The following is a 22,156-nucleotide window of genomic DNA, read 5'->3' as shown; positions in this document are numbered from 1 at the left end:
GTTCTCGATTTCCGTTTGTGCCTCCACGACGCATGCGCGAGAATATGACGTAGCGCCGGCGTTCGGGAATCCATGAAATACACACTTAAGCCCCATTTTGAGCACTACGCCGAGACCTAAAGCACGATCAATGTAGAATCCAACAGCTTAGACACGCGCGTCTTCCTCTGCTCGTAAACAAATCGCTTCTGGGTCATATGTCCGAACGCCGGATCTGCGTCATATTCTCGCGCATGCGTCGCGAGGCATACACAGATTTTTTTTTGCGCACAGAAACTATTGTCGTCGCATCGTAAGATTATTGTAGAGCCACTGTGGTGAGAGACTTTTTAACGACGTTTTAAGTGCCTTTCATGGATCTTGGAAGTGTCAATGTACTGAATGCCAATGGAGGCCTGTCTGAAGCCTTTCTCAGCCATCAGCTTTCAACTAAAATATCTTCATTTGTGTTCCGAATATGAACGGAGGTCTTACGGGTGTCCAACGACATGAGGGTGAGTAATTAATGACAGAATTTTCATTTTTGGGTGAACTAACCCTTTAAACACAAAAGGCACGTCCACTTTAATAAAAAAGGAATATTTATTAAACAAGCCAGATCAAGAGCAGAAAAAACGCTCTCACAATTAAATAAATAATATACAGCAAACTAGCCTTCTTCAATCTGTCTCTCTTCTCCAGTGGGTTGGGCTAATCCAAAAGAAGTGGAAACAAGGGGGTGTTCTGAAGACAGACTGTTACCTGTGAAACAGGGGTGCACTGAAAACACCCCCATTAGCAATTAGTGCTTTCCACCTGATGAAATGAATGCGGCAAAACTGACAGTACAGATCCACTTTTGCGGCACGACTGAAGCGTGGTGTTGTGACGCTTCCATTCATGTGTATGTTGATGGCCGTTCCTCAAGTTTATGATGAAATGAACGCGGCGCGGCAAAACTGATGAAATGAACGCGGCAAAACTAATGAAATGAATGCGGCAAAAAAATCGACCAATCAGAATTTTGGTAGAGCCAGAACGTATCGACTAATAAATCGACTAATCGACTGGGAGATTACAGCCCTAGTACATGGTGGTCATAAAGGGATGGACATGGTCCGAAACAATGCTCAGGTAGGCCGTGGCATTTAAACGATGCCCAATTGGCACTAAGGGGCCTAAAGAGTGCCAAGAAAACATCCCCCACACCGTTACACCACCACCAGCAGCCTGCACAGTGGTATCAAGGCATGATGGATCCATGTTCTCATTCTGTTTACGCCAAATTCTGACTCTACCATCTGAATGTCTCAAAAGAAATCGAGACTCATCAGACCAGGCAACATTTTTCCAGTCTTCAACTGTCCAAATTTGGTGAGCTCGTGCAAATTGTAGCCTCTTTTTCCTATTTGTAGTGGAGATGTTTAACTATTTGTACCTATTTGTAGTGGCGCTGTTTAACTTGCGTCTCACAGAAAGTTTTCAAATGACTACGTAAGTTATTTAATATAGAAATATGAATTGTATCTCACCTTCAGCATTATAATTATTTTACCCGCGCCGGAAAAAGAGAATGAGACTGTGTCACTGCATATCATGCCCTAGCTCTCACGGCAGGCACGGGTTTTTATGTGTCGTCAGCATGAGATCGGTTCATGAGATCGGCCTTTTTAGAGACCGCCGATCAATCATCCCAAAGCGATTATCGGCAGATAGAGATCGGTTGCCGATCAATCGGAGCACCCCTAGTCTTCAGCTGTTGTAGCCCATCCACCTCAAGGTTGTGCGTGTTGTGGCTTCACAAATGCTTTGCTGCATACCTCGGTTGTAACGAGTGGTTATTTCAGTCAAAGTTGCTCTTCTATCAGCTTGAATCACTCGGCCCATTCTACTCTGACCTCTAGCATCAACAAGGCATTTTCGCCCACAGGACTGCCGCATACTGTATGTTTTTCCCTTTTCACACCATTCTTTGTAAACCCTAGAAATGGTTGTGCGTGAAAATCCCAGTAACTGAGCAGATTCTGAAATACTCAGTCCGGCCCGTCTGGCACCAACAACCATGCCACGCTCAAAATTGCTTAAAGGGGTGTAGCGTGGCCACATAAGGGGAAGCATATTTATATTAGATCAACTAATAAGAGTGATTAGTTGGTCATTTGTTTTAAATGCTATCTCCTGTGTTCTGTATTTCTGCCTAACCTGTCTGTGTTATTGAGCTTTATCTCCCGTCTCGCGAGATGCGTTCCGGGCGAGACGGAGTGTCACGTGATGACACGTCACCCAAACAGGAACTGGGAGTGTGGGTTTTAAATATATAGGACCGGCAAACTGGCGATCGAGAGCGCGCTCATTCATTCTCACTACGGACCCGATCGTGTCGGATTACCTGAGTTGTTTGATGGCTGATTTTATGAGCATTGACTGCCGATCTTCTGTGGAGTATAACCGTTTCCTTGGACTGTGGATTACTCGTTCCGGAGGACTTTAAACAGCTGGACAACACACAGATACTGCTCCCGGAGTTGTCAACGTTGCCGGTGAGACGGATCTGACTTTGTACATAGTAACGTTACACGCTGGACATAAAGACTTATGCACCTCGCTCACACAAACACACACACACACACACACACATTCACGATTGAGTAAATGTTATTTTGGGTATATTTGTGTCTTGTTAATACACTGGTGATTTTGGCTTTACAATCTGATTTGTCTTGTGTTTTATACTACTCCATAGTTTTGATTTAGCAAATAGGAACGAGTGGTCCCATTTAATAGTGTAAACTCTACTAAGCTGTTTAGGGGAGTGTTACATATTGGTGGCCCGTACAGGGACCGTTTGGTTTCTTTTTGATTTGTTTATTATTGGGGAAGTTTGTAATTATGGAGGAAGAGACAAATGTAAATGCAGAAAATGTTACACCAGCTGTTGTTCACAATGATAACGTACCTGAAACTAATAAAACTGATGAGACACGCAGTGCTGATTTTACTGCAGGCCCGTTTGTCACTAGACGCAATCCCACTGGGGAAATAACATCTATGCTTAGCTCATTGTATATTACTGATGATGAGGATGATGATGATGATGAGGATGATAGCTGTGTAGTGAATGTAAACCTGGTACAAAGAATGCAATCTGAGATTGATGGGCTCAAAGTTGATATATTGGCTCTTAGTTCAAAAGTCACATCCGTTGAACAGGATTATAAGCACTCGGCTGACAGTTCACTTAATAGGGAAACTAGTTTCCGGGAGGCAGTGGACAATGGCTTAGCAGAGTTAGAAGATTATTTCCGTCGCTCACTGGAAAAGTTGGAGACGGCTGTGGCTGATTGTTTCCTGAGAAGAGATGAAAAATGGGAAAATAAATTGAAAAAAATACGTTTCACCAGTACCCCTTCTCCCTCTAGATTACAGCCATATACCCCTATTACCGCCATGTCAACTATGCATGATCATAGAACTCCGATACCGGCTACTAGAGTTAAATTCCCTCCATCTAAGACTGTTAATGCTACGTATGATATCTCCCATGCATCTCCTCCACTTACTGATGTGCTTATTCCTCCGGTGGTTCCAAGTTCGTCGTCCTTCTGCGGGCAGCCCCCGATTCGGCTGGAGTTTCCCACCTTTGGTGACTCCTGCGAGACATCGGATGTGCTCAACTTCATCGAACAGTGTGAAAACTTTCTGGATATCAGGCCACTTCCCGGTGTGGAGCTTGTGGGCACCCTGAGCACGGTTCTGAGAGGACCTGCTCTGAGCTGGTGGAAGGCAGAGAAGAGCAAGGTAACAGATTGGCAATCTTTCAAGGAGGCTTTTATGTGTGCGTTTCTTCCAGATGATTACCTCACGGAAGTGGAAGATAAGCTGAGATCTCTGGTTCAGCAGCCACGTCAAAGTCTGAGAGATTTTGCCTATGATTACCGAGCACTTTGCCTGAAGTGGAAGCCCGATATCACTGAGGAAGAAATGGTGAGCCGCATCCTTAACAACATTAATCCAAGAGTCGCGGGCTGTCTAAGAGGGACGGTGAGGACGGTGGAACAGCTGGTTAAGGTGGGCTCTATGGTGGAGAAGGACTGTATGGGGGCGAAGGATTACTGGCAGAAAGTGGACAGTCAGAATGGTAAAGAAAAGACCCATAAAAAACCACCTGAACGTCAGTTTTCCAAAAACTTGGCAGGACTCTCTATAGCTCAACCCCATTCACTAAATGCTCTTCTCTTGGTGCCTGTAATAGTAAAAGGTAAAGAGGTGAAGGCAGTGGTGGATACAGGGAGCACGTACACACTGATGCAGGAAAACCTTTGGAGACAGCTAGGAGGTGAGGCTTCATCAGACCCTACAGGTTCCCCTCAGCGCTTCATCATGGCCGATGGAAAGGTGCACCAGGCTATGAACCAGAAAACCATCTGCTATAAGTGGCATGATAGAGTGTGCAGAGTGGAGACGTATATAATGAAGGATGATCACCTGGCGTTTTCCATTATAGCTGGCTTGGATTTCCTGAGGGCGGCTGAGGCCATCGTGGATGTCAGCCAGGGTAGATACGGCCTGAAAGTGGGAAAAGGATATATGTACTATCCCTTCTTATCCGCCCTGATTAATCCGGAGCTGTCAGTAATGCCGGTGGGTGAAAGAGGATCCCATAGTGCCATGGTTAGTCTTTACTACGCCTTACCTCACACCTGGGAACCAACACTCACAGTCCTGGACACTGAGGGTGCATCGAGATGGGACTCCGACAATCCCGAGGAGTTGTTGAAGCTGATGAATACCTGGCCTCGCTCCACGTCGAATGTCCTGGGAAAAACGTCAGTGGAACATCACAAAATTACCCTATCGGATGAAGTACCAATGAAATCTAGAGCTTACAGGGTCTCACCCTTCAAGAAAAAGATCATTGATGACCAAGTGGACCAAATGCTAAAAGACCACATCATTGAACCTTCCTGCTCTCCATGGTCTTCCCCTGTAGTCCTGGTCCCTAAACCTGATGGATCCTACAGGTTCTGTGTGGACTATAGGAGGCTCAACAGCAAGACCATTCCTGATGCTTATCCCATGCCGCTTATTCATGACATCTTGGAATCACTAGACGGCGCCACCTGGTTCAGTACACTGGATTTGCAGTCAGGATATTGGCAGGTGGATATGGAGGAAAGTAGCAAAGAAAAAACAGCCTTCATCACCAACCAGGGGTTATTCCAATTCCGATCCATGCCATATGGGCTACGGAATGCCGCTGCCACATTCCAGAGGCTTATGGAGAAGGTTCTGGCAGAATTGAGAGGAAAATTCTGTTTTGTGTACATAGATGATATTATCATCTATTCTCGATCATTAGAGGAACACATAAAACACCTGAACTCCATAATGCAGAGACTGGAAAAGGCATCTCTTACCCTTAACATGAAGAAGTGTCACTTTTTTAAAAGACAGTTGAAGTTCCTGGGCCACATAGTCTCAGTGAAAGGAGTAGAGGTTGACTCTGAAAAGACAATGGCTGTTGCCCAGTATCCTCCTCCCAAAGACCTCAAAGCTCTCCAACGCTTCTTGGGATTAGCAGGCTGGTACCACAAATTCATTCCCCATTTCGCTGACATCACTGCACCTTTGAATCACCTGAAAAAGAAGGGAGTAAAATGGGACTGGACTTCTGAGTGTCAAGCCAGCATGGATACCATCAAACAAGTGCTACAAGACCCACCGGTATTGATGCAGCCAGACCTTAACCAATCTTTCCAGGTGCATACGGACGCCAGTGATGTAGGTCTAGGAGCCATTATCACCCAGCAAACACCTGAAGGGGAAAGAGTGATAGCTTATGCTTCTAGGACATTACGAGGAGCAGAACTAAATTACTCCACCTCTGAAAAAGAGTGTCTGGCCGTGGTTTGGGCAGTGGAAAAATGGAGGCATTACCTTGAAGGGAGTCAGTTTGACATTTACAGCGATCATGCTGCATTAACATGGGCCTTCAATAGCCCCAAGACCTCCTCTCGACTGACCCGATGGACTCTAAGGTTGCAGCAGTTCAATTTCCAAGTACATCATAGGAAGGGATGTCTCAACCTGGGGCCCGATGCCTTGTCCAGAGTCGGTGAAGCTGAGGAGAGGGAAGATGCGCACTGTATGACCATCATAACAACGACTGGGTGTTCATCAGACATACCTCACACACTAGCGGAAATTTCATTAGCACAAAGTACTGACAGCACTTTGGCTCTCCTGAAGTCAGACACCAATGTCAGGAAGGTACAAGACCAAAAGATTACCTTCGAGGTCCAACAGGGGGTGTTGTATCGACGGGTACCTGTAAAAAACAACGGAGACAAATTCCAATTGGTTGTTCCTCAGGCATTAATGTCTGGCTTTTTACATTACTTTCATGACAACCCACTAGGAGGACATCTGGGTCGACTAAAAACTTTGCTGAGGCTCTTGGAGGTGGCTTGGTGGCCTACGGTCCGCAAAGACGTCTGGCAGTACGTCAAGGGTTGCGATATCTGTCAAAAATATAAACATGACAACACCAAACCCAGCGGTTTTCTACAGCATACTCAAGTGACAGAACCAGGTCATACACTGGGTATGGATTTAATGGGACCCTTTCCCCTCAGCAAGAAGCAAAACACTTACCTCTTAGTGGTAGTGGATTACTACACTAAATGGGTAGAGATGTTCCCCCTTAGGGATAGTAAGACACAAAAGATTGTCAAAATTCTAAGGGAAGAAGTTTTTACTCGTTGGGGCGTTCCCAAGTACTTGATCTCAGACAGAGGAGCACAATTTACCTCCAACATACTGGCTGAGTTATGCAAGACCTGGGGAAGTATCCAAAAACTCACCACCAGCTATCACCCTCAGACAAACCTGACAGAAAGGGTAAACCGGACATTAAAAACAATGATTGCATCATACGTGGGACAATACCATCAAGCCTGGGACCAGTGGTTACCTGAGTTAAGATTCGCCATTAACACTGCACACCAAGAAACCACCGGTAGAACACCGGCAGAGTTAATGCTGGGCAGGCAGCTTCTCGGACCGCTGGAGAGGTTAATCCTCAAACCTCCCACCCCAGACCAATCCTCGTATAATCTACTGGAACGACAGAACATCATTGCAGAGGAAGTAAAGCAAAGAGTGGGTGTGCAGCAAGCCAGACAAGCTAGATATTACAATTCCCGACGGAAAGATGCGCAGTTTCAGCCGGGTGATCTAGTCTGGATAAAAACTCATCCTATCTCTTCTGCCTCTAATAAATTCTCTGCTAAGCTAGCGCCCAAGTGGGAGGGACCGGCTGAAATAACAAAAAAAATGGGGCCAATAAATTACACAGTTCGTTGGGGTGACCCACTTAAAACAGACATTGTAAATGTGGTTAACCTGAAACGCTGGTTCGGACGATCTCCTCCGATGCCGATGGCTGGGGGGGGGGATCTATGTAGCGTGGCCACATAAGGGGAAGCATATTTATATTAGATCAACTAATAAGAGTGATTAGTTGGTCATTTGTTTTAAATGCTATCTCCTGTGTTCTGTATTTCTGCCTAACCTGTCTGTGTTATTGAGCTTTATCTCCCGTCTCGCGAGATGCGTTCCGGGCGAGACGGAGTGTCACGTGATGACACGTCACCCAAACAGGAACTGGGAGTGTGGGTTTTAAATATATAGGACCGGCAAACTGGCGATCGAGAGCGCGCTCATTCATTCTCACTACGGACCCGATCGTGTCGGATTACCTGAGTTGTTTGATGGCTGATTTTATGAGCATTGACTGCCGATCTTCTGTGGAGTATAACTGTTTCCTTGGACTGTGGATTACTCGTTCCGGAGGACTTTAAACAGCTGGACAACACACAGATACTGCTCCCGGAGTTGTCAACGTTGCCGGTGAGACGGATCTGACTTTGTACATAGTAACGTTACACGCTGGACATAAAGACTTATGCACCTCGCTCACACAAACACACACACACACATTCACGATTGAGTAAATGTTATTTTGGGTATATTTGTGTCTTGTTAATACACTGGTGATTTTGGCTTTACAATCTGATTTGTCTTGTGTTTTATACTCCTCCATAGTTTTGATTTAGCAAATAGGAACGAGTGGTCCCATTTAATAGTGTAAACTCTACTAAGCTGTTTAGGGGAGTGTTACAGGGGTGGTAAAACACATTCTTTTGAAGGCTTGATTGTGTTTGTGGGGTGCACTGTAACATGTGTTCATGCTTCGTTTTTTAAAAAAAATCTTTATTTTTCATATATTTGACCTTTATTCTACACTGCTCTGTCCCTCCTTGTAAAACGGTCTGATGCTTTCCGGGTTCTATGAAGCCAGTCCCTCAAAAATACACAATGGGCTCAGATTGGTTAGCTGGCCCAGTGTGTTGTGATTCGCTAACCGCAGTGCACGTTTATCGGAAATGCCACGCCCCTTACCTTTACCGGTAGACTGTGCTTTGAGTAGTATTAGAAACAATGGCGTCAATAAAACCATACCAATCTGAGCCCGAATCAGACCCAGAACATTTTAGTGAAGATGATCGAGCAGAACCTGTTCAGTCCTCAAGAGTAAAGACTGCGGATCTATAGTGATCGCTACTGAATGGCACTTTTGTATTTTTAGAACGATTATAGCCCAATATCTGTGTCAAGAACTATTAACCCAAAACGAACACTAAACACTGGCTTTACTAGTAGCCAAATCACACACAGAACCATGTTTAGCATGCCTGTAGATAAACAATACATAAAAGCTCTAATCAAAGAATCATTTACACTAATGCCAAGTTCGCTGTTGAGATTTTAACGTTAGGTGTTTGTAACGTTAGGTGTTTGTCGGATAACGTTAAGTGAATGAGCATTTAACAGACTGGTTTGCAGAACAGCGTTGTCATTTGTTTACTTCCTTGCTACAACGTACAATTAACGTATTACAGGAAAACACATCGATGAAAAATCAATCAGACTTACAGGTTGTGGCCCGTAAACAGCTTCTGTTTGTAAATCCAGCTTTCAGGACAAGCCGTGGGGCGAATCCTGTATTGAACTCGCGAAGATTGTGGATGTTTTCCTCCGTGAAATGTGCAGCGCGCGCGTCGTGCATCCACACACTGGCCGTGTTTGTCTCGCGCAGCTGACGTTGTACAAATCCGGCATTGAATTCGCGAAGATTGTGGATGTTTTCCTCCGTGAAATGTGCAGCGGGAGGCACGCCCGTCGTGCATGATTCACACTGGCAGTGTTTGTCTCGCTGAACCGCTCATGAATTGCAACGGACGAATATTGTCCATTATGTCACATTTTCCAGTCTCCTCCTCCACCTGTCTGTCTCGTGCTTTATGATGGGCAGCATATATCTGTGACCTGTTCCCCTCTGTCTCAAACACATGTGCATATAACATGCTGTATGTTAAACGCCCATCCCCAGACCTGCAATCCGGATGAAAATAACAGTGTTTCGTCGGCATTGCAGCAACACCACTCCTGCCTATACCACTATACCACAACAACAGCGATACAAAATGGCCTCACCCCCCCTTATTTAATATTCACGGAGGAGGGGTTTATGTAAATATTGAGGCTGGGGATGTCACCAACCCTGGAAGAATGTCTGTAGTCGCCTACTGGCCGTTTGCTGTAGTCCTTAGAAATGGATTTCTTTAAAAGCAAATATCTCCCTTTGCTTTAAACTTTGAACGTTGTAACTTTCCAGATGTTGTTTATGCTCAAGCAGCAACATTACACGCTAGCTAAAGTTAGAATAGTGAAATTGTGGTTTACCACCCCTTTAAATCACCTTTCTTTCCCATTCTGACATTCATTTTGGAGTTCAGGAGATTGTTTTGACCAGGACCACACCCCTAAATGCATTGAAGCAACTGCCATGTGATTGGTTGATTAGATAATTGCATTAATGAGAAATTGAACAGGTATTCCTAATAATCCTTTAGGTTAGTGTATATACCGCATTATTTTTGCCACCAACTGAGAGGATTTTCGTCAGCAAAATCGGTAGCGTATCTTCTTTCATTTATATGCATCTCATGCCCCAAAGCCCTGATTGTCTTCTTCTACACTGCTCTGTCTTGACTGTATACGGCGTCGAACCGGTTGCCCATTTTCTCACTCTTTTCTCACGAGTCCTCACTCTTTTTTTTCAGTCTTTTTTTTTAAATTAACAACACAGCCGCACCGCGCTGTACTGGATAAACAAACCGCGTGAGTTCCGTCATCGGCATGTCTCGCGCGCCTCTAGGAAAAATTCAAATGCACGGTTTTTGCATTCAAATGTGCATTTTTTTGTAAATTCGACGAATATTCGAAATTTGATTTTTTTTATTTGACAGCCCTACATCCCTCAGACCCGATGTGATTATTTCCCCGGTGTGGTCATCAGGAAAATTTGAAGTTTGTAGGAATTTGCTTTGCTGTTTCCAGTCACCATCAATGAAGTGGATTGTGAGTCTTATGTATGGTTCTGTGGTACGGCTTGACCATAGATCGGCAGTGGTGAAGAAAAAATGCTACGTTACTTATTTCAATGTAAACTCTTTCCCGACATTTGGTTTAAAGCAGTGGCTGGCATGTTAATATTTATAGAATATATAATATATAAAATATAAAATATTAAAATATAGTTGGGTACCATGTCCTTCGCTATGTGATGTGTTGTTGCACTTGTGCCTTTCCATCTTTTGCTCGTCTTGCCAGCGAATGAAGACTATTGATTGCCGAGTAGGAGCCATACTTGTCTTCGAGACAAGACACTTTATTCTCTCCTAGTCATTCAGAGCCTCATGCTAAGCATTGGCCAAGTTAGTGGCAGTGTGATCCTCTGGTAAAAAACTTGTTTGCAGACATTTTGACACCAGTGCCCATTCTGTGTCAAGTCAGTGACATGTAAGGTGTAATTTTTGTACTCGACCAGGTCTGTTGTGAGTGAAAAATGCTTGACTGTTTGAAATAGCCTGTTGCAGCATGTGTTTTGGTGGAGGCATAGCTTTAAGAGAGCGCTTTGAAAGGAGAGTGGGATCTTTTCCTTTTTTAGGCTTTCAAAGCTAGCTTATTATTGCTATCCCCTATGAAACTGCAGAAACTAACATTTCCATATTTTTTACAATCTTCATGGAAATGCAATTTAAACTAATAATGGGGTTTATACACACCCTATGTAATATGTATTATACGTTTCATATTTTGATTTTAAAATATTGAAAAAGTGTTCTTTTTGTGTGGAGTGCTGCAGATAACATCCCCAAAGCTGATGAGATTCGAACACTGGTCAAGGACATCTGGGATACACGCGTGGCCAAACTGAGACTTTCTGCTGACAGCTTCATCAGCCAGCAGGAGGCTCACGCGCAGGTAAAGCACAACTGCTAGTTATTGTGATCAGCTGTCATGAGTAGATCAGAACCACAGAAATACTGTGCCGGGTGTGCAATCTGAACACAGCAGGGTTTCCACTGTTGTGTATAGTGTTTTCATACACTGAAAATTGTTTAATGCCCCTTTTCTGGTAGGTAGTGGGTATAGTTCTAATTTTGCAGGGTAAACGGTAAATATTCGTAGTATTTCTTAATCTCAAATTTCGATGTTTTACACTGTTAAAGGGATAGTTCACTCAAAAATGAAAATTAGCCCATGATTTACTCACCCCCAAGCCATCCTAGGGGTGTATATGACATTCTTCTTTCTAGGGATCGACCGATATGGCTTTTTTAGGGCTGATACCGATTTTATTTTCATCAGCCTTAGCCGATAACCAATACGGGCTGCCGATTTTGCCCATCGATAGAGGAGTGGGGGGCCCATGGCAGGGCTCTATGCTAACATTTTACTTGAGGAGCACTTGTGCTCCTAATTAAAAAAAATTAGGAGCACAGTCAAAAATTTAGGAGCACTTTCTGATCAATAATACGCATTCCAATTATAACTTTCCCATTACAGGATGATCTTTGTCCCTTTAAATTAATGTCCAGGGGCATTTTTACCATTATAAGAGCAATGTTTTCTAATCTTATTAAATGTATGCATCATCTTTTGTCAATTTCTTCAATTAAAATAAAAGTTGTTTTTAAAATGTTAATTTAAACAATAAATTCAGTTAGAGCAATAAGACACAACCAGACTGTTACCAATCTAATTAAATCAGCATCAAAAGATCAATCTTTGCACTGTAGAAGTGGCACAGCAGCTCTATCTGAAGTGGTGTTTAGACACATTTACATAGATTTAATCAGTGTTGTGCGTGAACGAGTTCAAAAGAACGCGTTCATTGAACACGCTCATTTTTTCGTGAACGTTGAACTGAACGCAACACATTTTTTAATAAAGAACTTGAACGTGAATTAGTTCACATTATGTGTCATGAACGGCAGACATCACTGTAAATGAACGTTGGAATTTGTTTTTCATTGAAAACTGAGTGACATCTGTTTTCTCTTTTGAAACGCAACGAGAGAAAGTTCCTCCCTCCTGTATTCTCGCTGGTGCCGCTTAAATCATGTATCACCAGACAGAAATGGTTTTGACATTGTGTGCGCAATGCATTGCGGGCAACGTAGTGTCCGGCTGAGAATAGTTGAATAGCATACTGGCTTCCGCACAACGTTACCCGTGATGAATTGCAGCAGAGCGGGGTAGGCATAGCAACGCCGCGTTGCAGGCAACGACGAGAGCGCGGAGGGCTAGAGGAGCGAGAGAGAGAGAGAGACAGACCAAAGACGAGAGTGAGAGAAAGCGCTGCAATTTTTAAAAAAATGGCTAGTGGAAGTGATGGCACGGAGACGGACACCGATTCTCCTTATGAACATTTAAAACAATTTTACACTCTTGCAAACCAAGACCCCGACGGCAAAAATCGTACCTTTCTGTGTAAGATATGTCCACCTGCGCAGCAAAAACAAGTTAGGACATCAACAACGTCCTTCTCGAATTTGAAACGGCACATTGAGTTAAAACATCCATCCAGTGTAAATGCATATATGCACGCCCTCGAGGGTCATAAGGGAGGAAAGGGAAATGTATATATAATATCATATATATCAAATAATATATACATATTTCATATTATATATTCTTTTTTTAATTAAATGCTGGTAGATTTCATTGCACTAAGTATAGAACTGGTCTACCTTGTCTGTACTGCTGCAAGTTTCATCACCTGGTAAGAAACCCACAATTGCAGTGTCATGATGAGCAAATGTCTACAATGAGCAGCTTCAAAGAACGTATAGTGATTTCTAGCTCGTAGTGTGAAAAAAAGTATTTATTTGAATATCTCACGAAAAAAGTAAAATGAACTGAGCTTTGAACTAGTTCAGAATTAAAATTGTGAACTTTGAACGTGAACTGTTCACTTTGAGCATGTATGAACTGAACTTGAACTAGTTCAGAAAAGCTGTGAACTGGCACAACACTGGATTTAATGCAGCTCATGGGTAAATAATGTTGTATGAATGTTTTAAATATAATTTTTGAATTTAGAAATAGGCTATGTACAAGTTAAACTTAAACTTAGTTAAAATATTTATATTTTAAATAAAAAGTCCATGCAAAGTATAAATATGAAAATAAAACAGCCAGTAGGTGGCGTCAAGTCTATGTGGGAGTCATTCATTCAATCGTTCAAACGCTGATTCATTCGATCTTGGAGATGCGCAACAGTTCTGGTGTAGTTTTGATTTTCACGAAATAAACAGTATTGTGGCTAAAACGTTGTTACTTAATATCAACTTGTCTATTGAACTTTTTTACAAGATCAGTATCACATTTGCAATCATGCCAATACTCGGAGCAATAGCTGTCCGTAACTTGAGGCGCTCTGGCGCTTAATAAACAGAACTGCAGGCGTCTCGCGGAAGAACACTGCAGCCGGAGCTACTTCTCTCTGTTTATGTCTATGGCGAGTCACGCAGGGACTGTGCTCCTCCGCAGCCCTGCGACCCAAACTGGAATTGAATAGTCAGAATATAAACACTTATTGTATGTGTACCATAGTGATTCAGGGTAAGATAAAAACACAGTTTGGAAAATGGATTCATGATGTACTCACTCATATGCATCTAGTCATTTTTAAACACAATAAATATTATGGACTGCAGCTGATAAAGATTAAATCAAGAACTCATACAGGAGCGTTTTTAAATGATTTTTTATTAATTCATTTTTGGTGGCATTTTTGCCCCAAGCCCCTGTTAATTCCAACCTTGTTTATGATAATCCAAATGTGGTATTTCTAGTTAATTTTGGCTGCAAAGAAACTTCAGCGCGAGGCGTCTGGTAAGTGCATGGCCGCGTCACACCCGTTTCACCCATAGACCGTGGTTTCAATCTGTGAAGTGTTAGTCCGTCGCACACGTTTTTTGCACATGCTCTGCTAACAGAAGGCTTGAAAAGCAGTTGATTGCAACACGAAACGTAACAGTTGCTCAGTCAGTCAGTTTTGTAGTTTTTATTCCGATTGTATTATACATCTATTTATGAGAATCGCGCAACGGTGCGCCTAAATATTTTTTCCGCAGTCGCACGCAGTAATTTTCAGGCGCAAATGCGCCCAAAATGGTCACTATAGAGCCCTGCATGGAGATGTAGTCTACTCGGCAGGGAAGCCTCACTGTAATCCTCAGGTCACCCAGGCTTATCAGCAAAAGAAGCCCCTTTTCTGGTGAACCAGAAAAGAAACTAGATCGGGGTATAAGCGAAGGGACTCAACCAGGGTTTTTCCTGGCTCAAAATGAGGCGGAGGTGGTAAAACCCTGCTTGGCCCAGCCGACTCGCGGCTCGCAATTTTGCCAATTAATTGTCAGTTTTAGGGCTGTCAAACATTTTTTGAGTGCTTTGATCATTAAATAATTATGAATTTAATCCCTTTTAAGATCACGTTGCAGTGTTAAATTACAGCGGACACCTTTAAATATTTATTTAATTCAGTAAATAACTGAAACAATCACAACAAACTGACAAAATAAAAGGGTTATAAATGTATCATTCATATATTTCTATCATTATAGAATATCTACATCTGTGTTTGTGAAACTAATAGTCACTCTTTTATTTGTTAAACACAATCCAGAATCCAATAAGTACTTCATTATAGAGAAAACAATAAATTAATAAAAATATATAGGTATGACAAAAATATATATAAAAAATTGTATTTACAAAAAGTAATTCTGGAAAAAAATATTTGGGCTAAATTATGTTAAAATATTATATGTTATGTTATATTATATGTTATGCTATGTTAATAAAAAGGTACAAATTACTTTGTGTTCTTATAAAATACATTTATGAAAAGCAATTTATATTATTATATTTATATTTATATATGAATGTAGATAATTATATGGGCCTACACAAATAATATCAAATTACAAGATGTTTATTGTAAACGTAATGTGCAGCTTTGTAATGGGGCAACAAAGATATGATAGATACGAAAAAACAAGATTTTAAGGCTTTTAATAATCTTTCAGCGCACAAAACTATAAAAAATATATGAAACGCTTCAAAACAGAGCGGCACAATGTGCTTATGCGCATCCCGGGTGCAGAATGATGCGCTTAAAGCAACACTGAGTCAGAGCGCGCAGTGCAGCGCGAGTGCGCATTGAAAAGTTCACGGCACAATGAGAAGAGATGTTGAGCGGCCAAATCCTAGTCTGTAATGCATATCTGTCCAACAGTTTACTGATTATTTGTTTCTTCACAGTTTTAAATTTCAGTTATTGTGCGTGTGATGCTAATTAATAGTCTGTGTGTTGTCACCCGGTAGTGAGTACAACATAGTTCAGAAACCGCTAGATTAACTCCAGCAAGATGAAGTCATTTTATGCAAACAGCCATTTATCTACAGATCAAGTATTATAATGAATATATCATCTTGGAGAGTTTTACCGTGCTGCTGACTGTTGTAACCGAACGCGACGGGCAGTTTGAATGCTGGACGGAGAATGATTGACAGCTACAGCAGAGGGAAGATGAGTTTCCGTGAACTTTTAACATAACGATGTAAATATTCTTCTGTTCCTCACATTCAGCTATGGAATGGCTTTAGATTACTTTGTACCAGCAAATCATAATATAATAATGATTGCTGAAGGATAATGAAACATGATACATAAAAAGCATGAAAATAATGTGTAAATGTTTGTAGTTTTATCTGTGTAGTCAGAATATGACGTGCAGTTTCCCCAAACACAAAAACATTTTATGTATCTATTAATCGACAAATCATTATTTGCCTACAATATCAAGAGCATCTCAATTAGAGTTGTTCCGATACTAGTATCGGAAATATCACCGATACCACAACAAAATTCTGGCATTGGTATCGGCGAGTACTTGAACCCATGTACCGATCCGATACCATTTTCTTAAACAAGACCTAGTTATTATGACCGCTAGCTTTGCCTAACTGCGGCGTGGTTCTTCTTCGCTGCATAAACGCTGATAGAGATGTCGCAAATCCTGCTTCATTCATCAAAAGTTGCTCCTGCTCACTCTCTCTGTCTCTACAAGATTCGGTGATTCAGATTTTACTTTGTACAACTACTAGAAGACTTAAACAACTGTCAGACAGGTTGTCACGTCACATCTACGTCGTCAAGCTAGTATGCTCAGCCATCAGGAAGTGAGTGCTTCTAACTGACTTCAGTGTTCTCCGTTGAAGTCTTATCGGGTCGCTGTGTCCATTTGTTTTACTGTCTATGGTTTAGAGCAGCGAAGAAGAAATTAAAAACGCTTTAGCAGTATGTCCACTGTTTAGCAGTATTTCGTTTCTGTGTGGATGGCGGGCGCCCGCGCACGTGACGGTCGCTATCTTTGTAATCTCTGCCGTGTTTTTTTTTTTTTTTACAGTCTATGGTCACTATATGAGGACACGAATGCATAAACTGTCACTTCATTAGAATTTACCATTTCATTTGAGAAAACAGTCATTTAATGAACAGACACTGAAATATCTTCACGGCAACCCGTCAAAATAAAAGTTTGGTTTAAAAATGTTTAAATTGGCAGAATATATTAGGCTACTGTTGTACAGTAGATTTAGCTACATCTCTATGTTATAATAATACGTCTCTACTACTAATAATAATGCCTAGATGGTTGCTTATTTTTCACTTGTTTTGTTGTAAAGAGATTATTTTCTGATTAATATATAATTTTTTATATTCCTACATTTGTTTGTTGCACTGTTTTTTATACAGTTATATTTTAAAACTAAAATACCTAAAATTCAGTTTGCAGTGTTAGATATGTGGCTGCATTTGAAGTTTAAGAAAAATAAATAATTTTACTGTCAAATGCATGTCAGATAATAAAAATACTGTAAGAAGTACAGTAGTTCACCATGTATTTGTTCATGTTTTATTAACGGATAAGTCTAAAGCACACCATAAAATAATTCTAGCAATTCATACAGGGCTAGTAGTATATACAGCTGTATATACAGATACACACCCAGGTATCAGATCAGTACTCGGTATCGGCCGATACCCTGAGCCCAGGTATCGCAATCGGTATCGGGAAGGGAAAAAGGGTATCGGAACATCTCTAATATCAATAACTGACAATGACTCTGTAAAGAGTTCCTGTTCATTTTATAATTTGAGTAACATTAAACAGTGTGTAGATAAACATTTAAGCTATTTCAGATGATTTGCAGTGTAAAGATGGCTTTTGTTAATGATAAAATTGTATTGGTAACAGTCTAGTATTCTGATTGATTTAAGTAATTGGTTAAATTTAAGTATTCGACAAATGACAACAAAGGTAATCATTAAAATTGCACTTATAAATGAATAAAATGCTCCTGGAAATCAATTGCAAGGAGCCCCTTAATGGAAAAGTTAATTTCCAAGCTTCCAACTTTCTTCGTAAGTTGAATACGGAAGGCGGCCTGGAGGAAGCTAGATATTTTACTTTATAACGTGTTAAATATGGATATTTTTCTTACGTAAACCCATCGATTCGCTTCAGAAGGTATTTATTAACCCCCCCGGAGCCGTGTGGATTACTTTTATATTGGATGGATGCACATTTTGGGGCTTCAAATTTTGGGCTGCCATTCACTGCCATTATAAACCTTGGAAGAGCCAGGATATGTTTTAATATAACTCAGATTGTATTCGTCTGAATAAAGAATGGCATATACACCTAGGATGGCTTGAGGGTGAGTAAATCTAGGGATGGGCAACAGTGGTCGAGTAATCGAGTACTCGAACGTGACAGCGATCATCGATCATGAGAACGATGATCGCCCTGAAAAAATAGCCTACATAGCATTATAATGAGAACACGATGGAAATAGAATGCGGTAAATGATCTGTGCTTAGTTCCCCGTGTATCAGCTGATCCACAGAGAAACTAGCAAGAACACTCAGGCTAGCGCGTGAAGTTCATGTGCGCATTCGCGTCGTTTTCTGCAGATGCACGATGTAAGATTACTTTATGTTGTCTATCTGATTAATCTAATATAAGAAGCGTTTGGTTGAGCTTAATAAGCAAGCCAAAGCGCTGCCGTTATACCGGCTGTTCATTCTCTTCAGTTTCAGCTCAAACGAATATTTCATGCTCGACATGATGGTTTAGAGATGGTCATATTCTTTTTAGATAGGCTATTTCTTTCTCAGAATCATTGATATTAGTAATGCAGCACTGCTATACTGTTCTCGTATTTTTTTAACAGCAATTCTAGTTTATTTAAAGTTGTTTTTCGTTATGAGTTCGAAAACGCGCAGTGATGTCTGTAAACACATCGATCATGAATAATAAAATTAAGTGCATGATGTGCAGAGTCAATCTGTCAAAGCATTATAATGAGAACACTATTTTAATAAAATGTTGTTTCTGTGTGCTTTCGTTGTCCGTGTATCAGCGTTGTTAAGGGAAGAGCGCATTCAAAATGTTCCGTTTCAAACCATAGCCTGTAAAATCTAGCACGCTGAAGTTCACGACGTGCATATTCACGTCCTTTTGTGTTGATTTATGTCGTAATAGGTTCATAATAATCTTCATATTAATATTGATATAGGGTGCGTTTGGTTGAGTTTATTAACCAGCTAGCAAGCTCTGCAGGGTGGTGTTATTTCACAGTTTTAGCTCAAAGGCAATGCTCGATATTACTGACTTGGTTATTTGAGACGGTCATTTTATAAAGATGTTTCTTTTTCAAAGACATTTATGCATCATAATCTAGCAGTTATTTTTTGTTTTATATGTTCATGTTTTCATATACCTGTTTTCATGTCACGTTTGTATTTGTCAACAACCATTTTCATAACAGTTTTCATTATCTCAATGACGGACATGCCCCGCCCCCTGCACATGCCCCGCCCCGAGTACTCGAGTACTCGTTTTTGAGACCTATCGATGATCGAAATGAGAAATTGACAAAAATGCCCATCCCTAAGTAAATCATGGGGTAATTTTCATTTTTGGGTGAACTATCCCTTTAAGTCTTTTATCATTCAGGTTTCACACAATACATTCCAAAGCCCCAGATTCACATTCTTATTTGCAGTGCAGATATCTTTGATTGGATGGATATGTACAGTGAGGAAAATAAGTATTTGAACACCCTGCTATTTTGCAAGTTCTCCCACTTAGAAATCATGGAGGGGTCTGAAATTGTCATCGTAGGTGCTTGTCCACTGTGAGAGACATAATCTTAAAAAAAACATCCAGAAATCACAATGTATGATTTTTTTTAACTATTTATTTGTATGATACAGCTGCAAATAAGTATTTGAACACCTGAGAAAATCAATGTTAATATTTGGTACAGTAGCCTTTGCTTGCAATTACAGAGGTCAAACGTTTCCTGTAGTTTTTCACCAGGTTTGCACACACTGCAGGAGGGATTTTGGCCCACTCCTCCACACAGATCTTCTCTAGATCAGTCAGGTTTCTGGCCTGTCACTGAGAAACACGGAGTTTGAGCTCCCTCCAAAGATTCTCTATTGGGTTTAGGTCTGGAGACTGGCTAGGCCACGCCAGAACCTTGATATGCTTCTTACAGAGCCACTCCTTGGTTATCCTGGCTGTGTGCTTCGGGTCATTGTCATTTTGGAAGACCCAGCCTCGACCCATCTTCAATGCTCTAACTGAGGGAAGGAGGTTGTTCCCCTGAATCTCGCAATACATGGCCCCGGTCATCCTCTCCTTAATACAGTGCAGTCGCCCTGTCCCATGTGCAGAAAAACACCCCCAAAGCATGATGCTACCACCCCCATGCTTCACAGTAGGGATGGTGTTCTTGGGATGGTACTCATCATTCTTCTTCCTCCAAACACGTTTAGTGGAATTATGACCAAAAAGTTCTATTTTGGTCTCATCTGACTACATGACTTTCTCCCATGACCCCTCTGGATCATCCAAATGGTCATTGGCAAACTTAAGACGGGCCTGGACATGTGCTGGTTTAAGCAGGGGAACCTTCCGTGCCATGCATGATTTCAAACCATGACGTCTTAGTGTATTACCAACAGTAACCTTGGAAACGGTGGTCCCAGCTCTTTTCAGGTCATTGACCAGCTCCTCCTGTGTAGTTCTGGGCTGATTTCTCACCTTTCTTAGGATCATTGAGACCCCACGAGGTGAGATCTTGCATGGAGCACCAGTCCGAGGGAGATTGACAGTCATGTTTAGCTTCCATTTTCTAATGATTGCTCCAACAGTGGACCATTTTCACCAAGCTGCTTGGCAATTTCCCCGTATCCCTTTTCAGCCTTGTGGAGGTGTACAATTTTGTCTCTAGTGTCTTTGGACAGCTCTTTGGTCTTGGCCGTGTTAGTAGTTGGATTCTTACTGATTGTATGGGGTGGACAGGTGTCTTTATACAGCTAACGACCTCAAACAGGTGCATCTAATTTAGGATAATAAATGGAGTGGAGGTGGACATTTTAAAGGCAGACTAACAGGTCTTTGAGGGTCAGAATTCTAGCTGCTAGACAGGTGTTCAAATACTTATTTGCAGCTGTATCATACAAATAAATAGTTAAAAGATCATACATTGTGTTTTCTGGATTTTTTTTTTTTGGACATGCACCTAACAATGACAATTTCAGAACCCTTCATGATTTCTGAGTGGGAGAACTTGCAAAATAGCAGGGTGTTCAAATACTTATTTTCCTCACTGTATGTGAGCTGTTAAAATGATGGCGTGTCTTGCTATTGTGCATCAGTTAGCCTTATAGTTTCTAACGTTTCCATTACCGTTTCTGAATTACAAGTGACACGTTGCTTTACCCAGGGTAAAAATCCCTATCATTTATTCATTCTCTTTAACTTGTTGCGATTCAGTCAAATTAAGATGTCTGTTGTTTGATAAAGCTTCATTCTCTTTATCTTTTTAGCTGGATAACCTCACACTAATGGAGATCAACACCACACGCTCATTTCTGCTGGATTCTCTGAACTACATGTATAAACTGCGCTCAAATCTGCAGCCGGGAAGAAGTCAGGACTACTGAGATGTTATAAAATACTGGAGACCTCTCTACCAGATTGTCATTTTTCATGTTATCTGATGTAGTAAACCATAAGATAGAACTAAAATTTGTGTTTGTTATGGAACAGATGTTTAAAAAGATCACTGTTGACTGTCTGGAGATCAGAATTCTATCTGAACTCATGACCACTGCTGTTGCTCGGCATGTAAATAGTGACTGATGCTGCACTATTAAGGTAGCTGTCCAGTCTAGTAAAAACCTTTAATCAATGTTTGTATGTAATGGAGAATAATTTTTTTTTTTACTAAGCTGTTTGATCAATTATATTTTTGTCTAAATAAATTAAAAAAATTACAAATTTTGCTGACAATTGTATGCACAAAAACAAAAGGAATTCAACCACAATGTTTAATTTGTAGTCATAACTCTTAGAAGAATATTCAAGATAGACAATTTCATCACTCCAATGATCCACACCATCTCACTGTTGACTCTACTCACCCCGAATTTAAAGCCAAAACAGAATTATTTTCCTCATTAAGGTGGAAAGTGTGTGACCACCATGATGTCATTCCTGTATATGAATTCTGCCCGTCTGAAAATATTGTTTCATCAGGCAAACGCTTCCTATATATGTGTGTTTGTGTGTATATATATATATGAATATATATAGATATATAGATATGAAAAACA

At 41.1% G+C, this 22,156-nt stretch overlaps 1 protein-coding gene across 1 annotated transcript in view; it reads left to right on the top strand.

Moving 5' to 3' along the window:
• Positions 1–21,798, top strand: part of gins2 (GINS complex subunit 2) — a 32,417-nt gene extending 10,619 nt beyond the window's left edge. The window contains exons 4-5 of the mRNA XM_079825245.1: positions 11,244–11,370; positions 21,368–21,798. Of these exons, the coding sequence (XP_079681371.1) occupies positions 11,244–11,370; positions 21,368–21,484 (244 nt within the window). The 3' untranslated portion in view covers positions 21,485–21,798. The remainder of the gene's footprint in view (positions 1–11,243; positions 11,371–21,367) is intronic.
• Positions 21,799–22,156: the final 358 nt, after the last annotated feature.

Source organism: Gobio gobio (assembly GCF_949357685.1).
Source record: "Gobio gobio genome assembly, chromosome: 9".
Taxonomy (NCBI): Eukaryota; Metazoa; Chordata; class Actinopteri; order Cypriniformes; family Gobionidae; genus Gobio; species Gobio gobio.
The sequence above is the reverse complement of the archived record's forward strand: the minus strand, read 5'-3'. Positions and strand labels throughout refer to the sequence as shown.